We start from the raw sequence: 12,815 nt of genomic DNA on the forward strand, positions 1-12,815 counted from the left end.
GCGAAGAAATCGAAATATGTGAAATTGAGGACAGGACGGAATAAATATGACAAGAGGCCCATGGACCACATCTGTTATTGAAAAGTTTAAATATATAAGTGGTTCCAACCTACTACCCCCCCCCCCCCCCCCCGACGGGGATTTGAACAAACTTGAATCTACATTAGCTGAGGATGCTTCTTTATTATGACTAATCATGGCTTTGCTGTTCTTGAGAAGACTTTTAAAAAGATGTTCCTTTATATTCTATGTATAGCTCTGATCCCCTGTTATGGCCCTGCCCTACCCCCGGTGGTCAAGATTTGAATCTACACTATGTACTAAAGTTTTCACATTAGTTTCACTTTTTCTGGCCCTGTGATTCTTGAAAAAAAGATTCTTAAAAGATGCCATCAAATTTTCACCAATTCTTAATTATCTCCCCTTGAGAGACGGTGTAGCCCATTGGGCGAATAAACTTTAATTCCCTTTACCCAAGAAATGCTGTGTCATGTTTGGTTGAAATTGGTCTAGTGGTTCTGAAGTCGAAAATGTGAAAAGTTTTACGACAACACACGACAGACGGACGCAGGACACTTTTTAATCAGAATATAGGTCACTCGAGCCTTTGGCTCAGTCGGGCAAAAAATATTGTGTACAAAAGATTCTTACTTGAATTTGTGAAAATCCCAAGACAAATACAACTGGCCATTTATTTGTGTATCATTTTTTTGTCACCATCTATTTTTCCCTTCTCTTCAAAAGCAAACAATGAATTGTTTATATTTTGGTAGAATGTTTAGAAGTTTGCAAATTATTACTTGGCAGATGTGTCTTTACAGAACAAAATCCTTAGAAACAGATATTGTGACTGCGGATACACCACAGTAAGAACAACAGGATCACTATGTATTAATAAGCCTCTTATGTTTGAATAAAAGTCAAGATCTTAAAGGACTTGAATGAAGTAAATATCTTGAAAGGTTCACAAATACCCTCACTTCATCCTTTCAACCCTAGTGGTATGAGGCTATACTTACAGGTATTTACCACAGTTTCCCAGTTACAAACATATGGCCCAGACATCAAAGTATTTTGGGAAGGGGATTAGAACTTGCTTGGTCTTAACTTTGGATCACTACCTATCCTATGATCATAACCTTTCAGTGAAGTCTGATCTTCAGATGTCTCTCTATTACAGAATTATCAAACAGGCACAAACATTCAAACAGTACTCTTCCTAAATAATCTTCACAAACTCTTATATGAATAAACAACAAATATTTTAGTATTTAAATTTATTTTCATCATTATGGCACAAAGTAAAACATATCACAATTTGTTCTACATAATACAAGGAGTTGATGCAGTAGTGGGTGATGACACCCTGATATTTTGATTGTGTGCGATGAGGCATCTGATTGTAATAATGTAACGAACACCAGTGCTCTATATCTGAAAACGCGCTAAAATTATGACAAGTTTAATCAAAAAGTTTTAAAATCAATTGAATAATTAAAATTATTACTTAAAATTCTAAAATTAAGATGCAAAACAATTAAGAATATATTATCATTCAAAATATTGCTAACTATATAGCTACTTTTTTCTTCTGTCTTGTTATCAAATAGAATTTTCAATGCAATTGATACTGTTCAGTTTACGTATTAATTAAAATAATCTGAAGGATAATCACAAGGTTTTCGAGCAAGTGAATTTAAAGTAAGAAACAGTAGGACTAGACTGCTGGCTTCAACATAAAACTTTTAATGAATGTTATGTAAACCAATGGGCAAAATATGTTGAACTTTGGCACATCCACAGTACTATGTGTATACAACTAGTGCACTATATGGCTGTAACAATATTCATGATAAACATTTTAAATTCATATTATTTTAAAAATTTGCACCATTTCAATTGATCTACTATAAGATACAAGTATTATCACACACTAATACAGGTATGGCTTGAACTTCAGCACAATATGCATTGCTATGTTGTATTGATACATGGTATTGTAGACAATGATTATTAACAGAACTGGAATGTTATTTGACATTACATGTGGTGTGTTTAGTGCTATATAAACAAAGTGACATGAAATGAATTAAAATCAATTAGTAGCACCTGCAAAGTGGACAACTAATATCTAAAGAAAAAAATTCAACTGATAATCATAAAATCAAATACAGATATGAAGAACAAGTCCATATAAATAATAAGGCACTCACGATACATGTACAAGTATATTCACCTTGACCTCAAATTATACTCTCTAAAAATTCTAAAAATTAACAGAGGATTCAGTAAAATCAGATTTAAGTAAGAAACATTCCACATTCAGAAGTTCATATGTAAAATGAGGACATTTGTTTCTATGAGAATTAACAGTTTAAACCAACTAATTAAAACCTAATGTTATTTAAGGAATAAGAAAAATCTAGTTTTAACAAATTCAGAATGATAAAAACTGGACAAAAAGGTAAACAATCTATATAGTACCGGGAAGGGTTTTTTTTTCCAAGGATAGTTAGCTCTCTATAAGCTGTATTTGTTCTTCCATACAATAACAAGTAAATTTATAATAATACATAAATATTTACACAAACACTTTGAGCACTTATTAGACATATACACACATTTGGACCTGCCATTTTGAAAACGGATAAGATTTTTTCCCATCTCTAACTTGTGTTATTAGTACATGTATATACAAAGTATAAAATATACATCAGAGACTACACAACTAAATAAGTTAACCAATAGGGACATTAATATCACACATACAAAACATATTTACTGTGCAATCACTGAATGTTTTGTAAAAAATTCTTGAATATTATTGCACCATTTATATGCAATCAAGTGCAGTAATGAAATATTTCACTAGCTTTGATTAAAAGGTCTTTGATCCATTCTGGACACAAAAGTTTTTTCCCTACAGTTATGCAAACAATGCATCATGTTAAATTGTCTCAATGTCAATCCTTTTTTTCTGCTTCTCCTTCTGCCACCACAATTTCTTCTGAACACAAAATGCCACTGAATGAAAGCTATTTCTTGTTCACACGAGATTACCCTCACTCCAATATCAACCAAAAGTTCATCAAGTCTGAACTTGAACATTTACATTCCTATGATAGGAATGTATATGAATGTGAAATGTGGAGAATAAACAAAATGTATGACTTGATGATAAAGTATATAAACATAAATATTGATGAATTCAATAAATGGGACATTCATACTGTTTTTTCTCTGTTTTATATTCATTTGACTCCCTTTCACAGCATCTACATATGACTAGTTCCAATGTTCACTGACTAGTTCACAGATTCACAGGTATGTATGAGACTTTATGGCACAATTTCCCCAACCTTCCTGTCTGTCAGTAGTGGAGAAATTTATGTTATTCAACAGCTCTTCTGATAAATGCTTTTCCAAAAAAAAATATTTCAACAACTTAGGTAATATGAAGTAAAATAATGCTTCATCTTTGATGGTATTCATTTTTTTTTTTAAGTTTTACAAATATTTAAGTTTGTATCATGACCTTTTTCTGGAATTTTCTAGACACATAATTGAGGTATAATTTGCCCCCTTGATTATAAACGCTGTATAACATTTATATCCTAGGGGCTTGTGCACAACTACGCTGGGACTGAATTTCCATCCGAGTTCTCTGTGGAGTGGAATGGTGGTATTCCACCCAATCAGAAGTAAGAGTCTGAGTCCACATCAAAGCCACTGCCTGAGCTCCACCCTCCTTCTGAGGAACCATTTTCTGAGATGTTGGGCGATTCATAGAAAGACGGCAGTATATCATGTTCCACCCAATCAGAAATAAGAGTCTGAGTCTACATCAAAGCCACTGCCTGAGCTCCGCCCTCCTTCTGAGGAACCATTTTCTGAGATGTTGGGCTATTCATAGAAAGACGGCAGTATATCATGTTCCACCCAATCAGAAATAAGAGTCTGAGTCCACATCAAAGCCACTGCCTGAGCTCCGCCCTCCTTCTGAGGAACCATTTTCCGAGATGTCTGAGATGTTGGGCGATTCATAGAAAGACGGCAGTATATCATCATCCGACTGCAATTAAAATAATAAGTTACTGTGATATATGCATATCATAAAAACCCTGCTTGTTGTTAAGAAAGTACTCTTATGAAATATGTTCTTCAGGTAGCATGGACAATTAGTTTAATCCCAGAGGTTCAGATCAAACATTTGTATGCTTTCAATTGCACAAAAAATACTTAAATATAAAATCATCTTTAAATTCCAGAACCATAAATTGAAAATTGCAACACTGGGATTTAAAGAAAAAACTAACTTTAATGCAATTTTGATATGAGCACATATTATGATATGAAGAATTCTCAAAATTTACATTTTACTACAACCCCCCCCCCCCCCCCCCTTTAGAAACAACACATTTTATGCACTGGTATGTACTGTAAATTTCTGGGTAAAAGAAAATATTTACATTTGCTCAGTTTTTCTACTAAGCCAACTGTGAAATTGATTTGAAAACCATTTTTGTGTATACTCACGCGTAGAAATATACACGAAGAAACTCGCGCTAAAGTGACGTCACAATGAGGCTACAGAGACGTTAATAAAAATATGACATATAGGGCAGCGAGAAATTCAAACATTGAGTATATTTTTTGTGCATTTAAACATGTAAAATGTAAATATAAGGAATGTCTTTAAGTTTTGTGTGAATTATTGGTGTGTAAATCACACAGACTTGCACGTAGGCATATTTTTCATGAAGCGCTAGCGCGCTTCATGAAATATGCCTACGTGACAAGTCTGTGTGATTTACACACCAATAACTCGCACAAAACTTAAAAACATTCCTTAAATAAATTTTATGTTGTCAACTCCACTGCCTGTATATATTGAGAGTATTAAAAAATCCAATGAAATGTTAAACTAATCAAGTTATCAAGTATATCAATTTGAGATATATATATATATATATATATATATATATATATATATATATATATATCATTCATTAAATCAAAATTAATATACAAGCCTTTATAACAGTACATGTACATGTATTATATATATTAATAAATATTTACACATGTATACATATTTACGATAGTTTTGACATGTGCAAATCCTGATTCTGCAGTTATACTTGTGGAATATGGATAAGAAGGCATCATTAATGGTGATACTTTGTGGTTACATCAATAAGAAGCATCTAATTTAGTGATACTTGCTGGATACATCGATTAGAAGCATCTGTGCATACTTGGGCATATTACTTAACAAAGAAACTACCTCTGGAAAAAAACTTGGATGCCAGCGAATAGGAGACATTACCGGTCTCAGCTCGATGTCTGAGCCAGGAAGTGACATCACACTGCTGGAACGACTGGAGTTGTATATGCGGTTCTGGTAAGCAGTAGCTGGCCCTCCAGGTAGATAGACCACAGGTAAATCACGATGTACTCTCGCCTTGTGTTCTATTGAATCCTTATTTCCCCTATTTAGATGAAATCAATTCATTTTATTTTACTTGTTAAAAAGCATGAGGTATTCAATTAAGGACATATTAATGCACAAAATATAAATCAATTAGAAAACTAATAAGGTCAAACATGCTTGCACACAATGTTTGTATCAATAATCTGAACATTTTTTATTTGAAAAAAATAGTGCTATTAAATATTTTGCCTGGACACAGTCGCTATGTTTACATTTTAAATTTCTAAGCTAATTAAAAAAATAAAACCAGTTAAATGAATTGAAATTACATGAATATTCTTTGAATTCAATGATAAAGACATTCTTCTTTACATCACATAAAACATCTGTTTTTGTAAACAGGGCATGAGCTCTGTTATTGTTAATGTTTACATTTCACCAGGTGTGTTCAATTTGTTAAACTCTGCACACATCACTGAGCACAGACTGACAATACTGGTGAGTTGGTTTTGCTTTCTCACATTTCCACTCTGAATTTTCTTCATTATAGTTTTAATATTTTTCATTAATACACAACAAAATTTATACTTTTTCTTCAGTATTAAGGTTAAAGTTTACTTTGTGAAAGTGCAATGATGTGTCAATCAAACGCGTCCGAAATTTGTAGTTTCAATAATTGCCAGATAAAAAAAGTTTCTGACCACATTTTTATTATAATTCTGTGTGAAATGCTATAGCAACATGTAACTCATGATATTATATAGAAAATGTGAAAAAAAATGATAACTTCAAGTATGTGTCCAGGCCCCTTTCCAGGGAATATTGAATTTTACTAAAACATGATTTTTAGAACTGTTGTTATTGATTTTTTTAAAAAAAAAAAGCCTGAAGATTTGTTTAGATTATCTCAAAGTTGTACTTATTAAGAAGAATGACCTGCAGCGAAGGCCCAGATAGATTCCCATCACAACAAGAATGACAACTCCTACCCCAACTGTGGCCCCGACTATGATTAATGTACTGTCAGCTGAAGGTAAAAAAAAAAAAAGGATACACATTTTTAAAAGAGCAATGTATAAGTGTATCAAATGGCCCCTTAAAATGAATATCTTAATTTTACTTTATATATAGCTCTACTTTGCACAGTATACATGTGACCTTTACTTTTAATTTTCAATTTGATCAAAATGCCATTAATTTAGAAATATGACATCATTAAACCTTTTCCTGCCATTTTAGCATATTTTGTATAAAACTGCTTATATTCAAGCAGTTTTTCTTCCAAAAAATACTGAGTGCAGACTTGAACAAACTTTATATTTTTACCAAAGTTTTATCTATGGCCAAAAAAAAAAAAAAATTAATCAATAGTTTCTCAGGCACCGCCGCATCAGGTCAAACACTGCCGCATTGATCAATTTTATTGACATATTGAAAAGGGAAGTAACTCAATTTTCTATTTTTTCAAGTTGAAAAAGAAAATTGAGTAATTCCCCTTTTCATAAATGCTAATAGATACATTTTTATTAAATAAACAATACATTTCTTGTTAATACAGTATTTTATGAATTAACTTTGTTTGGAATATTATTATTTAAAGTTGAAAGCATATTATAATTAATGAGGGAACAAAAAAAGTAAGAATCAGTTAATATCATTATTTTGTGCAACAAATGACATGAAAAATAGGTAACACCTAGAAAAAAAAAACACTGCCTGCCATATTGAATTTTGAAATTTTTGGCCCGAGAAACTACTAATGAATTTTTTATGGCCTATCCGAGACTAATAATTGACAGAAAAATTTTTCATGTTCAAAGCTGTGCTCTATGTTTTCAATAATAAAAAGATCAAGAAAAATGCTTATTCTTGTCTTATTTTGATTAGATTGCAAAAAATTTCCTCATTTATGACATCATTTAAAGCCTGTGAGTGCATATAAATTTGAAAAATGTTTTGAAAAATCTCTTAATATAATCTCTTCTACAAAACAGAAAACAGTTATACATATCAGAATCAAATCTAAAATGTTGATTTTGAGGGGCCAAAATTGACACTTATCAGATAAGGTCCTTTGTATGTTGAGTTTAATTCATAATTTCATAACATTATCCACTTATTTACTGTAGATAATTAAAAAATAGATATCTACACATGGTTTTCAACTTTTATAGTTTAAAAAAGTTACCTTTTTTAAGAGGTGTTTGGATTGCTAAAAAGAGATAAAAGAAATAGTGAATTGAAATTATTAATGCAATCAGTTGGAAAAATTAAGTTTTAAAAAAATCCATATTCTGTTCTAGCTAGTACAATGATCAACAAATACCTAAACAAGTTCCATTGACACTTTCATATCCCTGCTTACAGACACATTGATAGTAGTCTGGTGTGTCAACACAATCCTCATAGGCTGCACACTCTGCCACATCAGTATCACATTCATTGACGTTTCCCTTCACGCAGTCAGAGGGACTGCGACTTCCCTTCAGGAGAGTAGTCTGCCCTTGAGCACACTTCAGACATTGGACCTGACCCCGGGCAGGCTGGTACTGACCCAGGGGACAGGGAACACAATTGTTGTTAGAGGTATAGGATCCAGCAGGGCACACAACTAAAATAAGAATTAGCTCAAGTCAACAGATCAAATTTTATAAACTGAACAGTTTAGCTGCTTCCAATACAAACTTTGTCAAGAAGAAATAGAATTCATCTTATAGTGAGTTAAAATTAGAGCTCTAGATTGTCTTGACCACTTACTAATATTACACTGGTCTACAGACTTGCTTCCTAGATTTGATGTAGTAGTTCCATAGGGACAGGACTGACAGGATGCCTGAGTGGACCCTTCCTTATAGAAGCCCCGTCTACACAACACACAGACACCTCTCACTGATAACTCCTCACCGGCCAGACAACCAGCTGTAGAATATAAGTCAACCTATAAATCTCTGATATTGTATCCTCATAGTCATACAAGGATTTCATCTTTTTGTCTACACAAATTCTTACCCACTTATCTCTTCAATAAATGGCAAATTATGACTCTCCTTCGAAATAAATAGCTTCCAATTCATTCAAATTATAAATTGATTCTAAAAGAACAAAATCATACGCCATCATAAAAGTATTATGTACACATTATGAACTACCTGTACAGTTTTCCAATGAAGTGGAGCCCTCATCTAGAGTCATCTGACCATTAGGACATGACTGACACATCCTTCTTCCTGACGTGGTCTGGTAGTAACCACGTGGACATTTCTTACACACATTAGTTATATCCTCTGCATATTGACCAGCTGGACAGATAGCTGTAGTAAATTAATTATATTTATCAAAATAATCAAATTAATTATTCTCAAAACCCAATTCTCTAAACAAAATCATGATCATAAACTAACAAAGCCAAGTATAATTAAACCTTGTATTTATTATTTTTACTACTCGATTTTCATAGTAATTCCATATCTATTTTTGGCAAACATATGTGAAAGTTTAATTCCTTGCTTTCAAAATATAGAATGCTTACTGTAGCATTGAGAGGGTTGTGTGGCCCCTGGATCTTGAGTTGTCTGTCCCTCTGGACATGGAATACATTGAGTTTGTCGTTCCTGATCATTATAAGAGCCAAGAGGACACAAGTCACATGTTCCTGGACTCACAGACTGATTATGGAAGCTACCTATGGCACAGTTCACTGCAAGTACAGCAAAATTGATATCAGTAATTAGTCTATATCAATGACAAAAAGGTTTTCATGTTGGTTTTCCAAAATGCCACATACCACAATACTCTGTCATCTCTGTGTGTTTGAGCTCCTGGCCCTCTAAACAGTTACACTGAGCAGTTACAATCACAGAGTCATTTTTGGCAACAAAATCTTCACTGTTGAAGGCTCCTTTCTTCACATAAGTCTTGATGCTGTCAAGTGGTTGTGAATTTGTTGTTTCCAAGGATGTCCTATAAAAAAATATTGGTATATACTGTATTATTATCATCATCTGAAACACATGAAAATCCCTCAATATGCATACATAAAGAGAGTAGATACAATATAATCAGAAGAAATTTAACTTACTTGTTAACAGGAAAGTTGAATCTAACAAGATATGAGGTATCCACTGCCTGTCTGCGTTTTCTTCTATGACTGATGTCCCCAGAGCAGTGAATTTTGACATACATGTTACAGACATTGTCTGGACACAGTCCAAACTCTTGGTTCCACTTGGCCATTGTTTGGTTAAAGATCAGCTTCAGTTTCTGTGTTAGGTCTTCTGTACATGTGGGCCCAGCAAAACTAATGGTTCCTGTCACTCCAGCAGCAGGGGGAGAAAAAGCTGAATAAACAGAAAAGATATTTACTAATCCTATTTTGTAAATAACTGTAAATATTACCTTTGAAACTAAAGTTTAGAAAATATATTCAAACCATTTTAGAAATATTAATATACTTATTTTTATTTCATTATGAAACATTTAAATATGCAAGTACATATATATCAAAGATAGGTTAATAACTATTAATTTAACTGTCAAAGAAATTGAAAATTTACCTGCACAAGCAGGAAAGGTGAAGTTCTCTCCCCTGGCAGGGTCCCATTGTCCTGTCAGTCCACACCTGTAGAACTCTGGGACTGGTTCACTGAATGCATGGGTGTCTGGACTGTCACAACTTAGCCAGCAGTACCTTTTACTCCCTACAGTCCTACAGCTGTGGTTTACACTCTCTGGGACTGCTGGGACTTCACAGTCAAATGCTGTAAACAAATTTTAATATATCACTTAAGTTAAATATTTTAATCCTTCTATATTAAACATCACATCTCAATCCTTACAATATTTCCTTATTCTTACTGTAACTTAATATTAAAGAAGATTCTTTTAAGATTATTAACATCCTTCTTAAGTTCTCCAACAATTTATACACTCCAAAATGGAATGACTTACGAGAGACTGCAACACGAAAGGTACAGTTTGCTGTATTGTTGGCTGCATCAAATGCCACATACATGACAACATACTCCCCATAGGCCAGGACTTCCCCTAAAATCAAAAGTCAGTCAGTTTATAATAAACTACATTTAATCTAATCAATATTTGTCTTCATAAAAAAAACAAACAAACAAAAACATCTCCCCAAAAACAAAAGGACTCCTTGTTTCAGAAAACTCACATCTTGAATAAATAAATGAAATACAGTTAAACTTGGTTATAGGGAACTCACTTATAAGGAAATCTAAGTTATAAAGAACTTTTTACAAATCCAGTAGAAGACTTTTCACTCTGTACTTATATGGATACAAAGAATCTCATTTATAAGGGAGCAAACTTTGAGATCCTAGAGACTTCCTTATAGCTGAGTTTTACTGTATAAGCTTTCTATGGTTTTAGTCACTTGAATTCTATAAGATCTGAGCTATCTGTACTATTACCTGATCTGTGTGTTTGGATGATATTCACAACACCCATATCATCATAAAAGTCAGGCTCTGTCCAGTTGACCAGACTCAAGCGTTGAGAACTGACCACTCTGAAATCACTTGGACAGTTTATCACTAGTGGGGGACTTTTATCGATCTGAATGCTGCAGTTATGTCCCTTGAACCCAGCAGGACACCGCTTGTCACCACAGGTTGAGGGTTCAATCACTTTCAGATCACCTTTGATGTTAGCTTGTAACTCCATCCACGGACCGCTGCTTTCTGACAAGGAGTAGCATGACTTGGATAATGTGGATATGTAGTTTGGCTCTAACTGGTTTGGGAATACATGAAGCTGGCTCATTTCACCATGAAACTGCACCTGACCTGGCACTGGTTGTAATGACTGTCCCAATAAAATCATTACTCTGAAAAAAAAGTGTTTGTTTCTCAATATAAAGTAATCTTCAAAATCATGACAATGTATTTAAAAATAATTTTTTTTTTCATCGTAGGTACATACAGTACAGGCAACGCGGATCCCGTATTTCCCGCGCCCCGTCGCGGTGTAAACACAACGCGGGATTTGGCCAGGTGAGACAGGTAAACCGCGTTGCCACCGCGGGAAATTCATCACCTACCTGTCCCCGCCGCGGTTAAATCATCGATCAACTAGTATCGTAAACAAACGGGAGTTATCTCCCCGAACAAGTATTTTGCGAAATTCCCTGTTTTGAACATATTTTACTGAGTTCATAAAAAGGATTGGAAACAAGTTTTATCCAACTTACTAGGTTCCTCTCCTTATATTTTACAATATGTCATGCAAATTAAAAGAAAAATAATACAGTTAGTACAAGTGAAAAAGTAATTTTAAAAATAGCATATCAACAAGAGAATCTACATGTTTCGTCAATAAATTTATGAACAGTAGCAAAATTCCCTCTTTAAAAAATTAAAGATCTTCAGTGTATGTATATTTATGAAATTATTTTCTTTTATTTTGCAACAATGAGGTGAAAATAATGCATATACTCCAAAAAAGAATTTGCAAAGCAGAAGATATTTTGAAGTTTTTTTGTTTTTTTTAAAATTATTATTATTATTATTATTTTTGAATTATAGATCAATACTAAAGCGACATCTTTTGTTTTAGATAGTGTTAAGAAAACTATTTATAAGCCGCGTCATTTGAGAGTTTAACATGACAAATTTTAATGTCGGAAATATAAGTTCTAAAAACTTCTTTTCAAATTATATGCGAACTACAATAATGTTACATGTACATGCACGTGCTAAACAATAGTCAGTGCGAGTTCCAACTAACAGTTTTCAACATTCCTATGAGGAAAAGAGTACATCTTTATACTGTTTATGTTTTTGTATTTTTACCAAATTTAGAACAGTATAATTCATTTAATTAATTTCACGTTATTGTATAAATGTACAAGCATTTCTCTGAAATTGTCAAATGACCGGAAAGCTGTAATTAATATATTGAATGGTGAGAGTTTGCAGTGAGTGAGCGCGTGAACTTTATACAAGATATCAATATAATTTTTCTTTTCCTCGATACATGTATTTACTTCTTTGGAAAACAGTGTTTTGTTTTTAATTTTATTATTTCTCTAATTACAGAAGGTAGGATGTGCATGGTGATGAACTCCATAAAACAATTAAAACGGCCCGGGGGGGAGGGGGGGGGGGTGTTATATCACTAAAAGTTATTCTCAATAATACTCAAGAAAAAAAATCAAATGCCACGTTTACTTGAACATATTCTTTTCTTTGTGTATTAAGGACTAATGACCCTCTGCTCCAAATTTCACGAATTTTTTTTAAACTTCCCAACATTGATTTTCATCAAGAGCTATAGCATCAAAATCAAATGAAAAATAGTATGAGGTATGAAGCGCTGCTTATTTTTTCAGAAATAATTTTTATGTCAGATCATAATATGA

General features: G+C 33.1%; 1 protein-coding gene across 1 annotated transcript in view; it reads right to left on the reverse strand.

Moving 5' to 3' along the window:
• Positions 1–1,262: 1,262 nt before the first annotated feature.
• Positions 1,263–12,815, reverse strand: part of LOC133189681 (uncharacterized) — an 84,278-nt gene continuing 72,725 nt past the window's right edge. Inside the window, exons 56-68 of the mRNA XM_061325080.1 lie at positions 10,867–11,282; positions 10,382–10,477; positions 9,988–10,191; positions 9,513–9,771; positions 9,219–9,394; positions 8,964–9,131; positions 8,584–8,745; positions 8,192–8,353; positions 7,761–8,045; positions 7,623–7,646; positions 6,371–6,461; positions 5,288–5,492; positions 1,263–4,072 (exon numbers count right to left, since the gene is read on the reverse strand). Of these exons, the coding sequence (XP_061181064.1) occupies positions 3,944–4,072; positions 5,288–5,492; positions 6,371–6,461; positions 7,623–7,646; positions 7,761–8,045; positions 8,192–8,353; positions 8,584–8,745; positions 8,964–9,131; positions 9,219–9,394; positions 9,513–9,771; positions 9,988–10,191; positions 10,382–10,477; positions 10,867–11,282 (2,377 nt within the window). The 3' untranslated portion in view covers positions 1,263–3,943. The remainder of the gene's footprint in view (positions 4,073–5,287; positions 5,493–6,370; positions 6,462–7,622; positions 7,647–7,760; positions 8,046–8,191; positions 8,354–8,583; positions 8,746–8,963; positions 9,132–9,218; positions 9,395–9,512; positions 9,772–9,987; positions 10,192–10,381; positions 10,478–10,866; positions 11,283–12,815) is intronic.

Source organism: Saccostrea echinata, unplaced genomic scaffold, assembly GCF_033153115.1.
Source record: "Saccostrea echinata isolate AGI-Se365-2 ecotype Australia unplaced genomic scaffold, CSIRO_AGI_Sech_v1 ptg000019l, whole genome shotgun sequence".
NCBI lineage: Eukaryota > Metazoa > Mollusca > Bivalvia > Ostreida > Ostreidae > Saccostrea > Saccostrea echinata.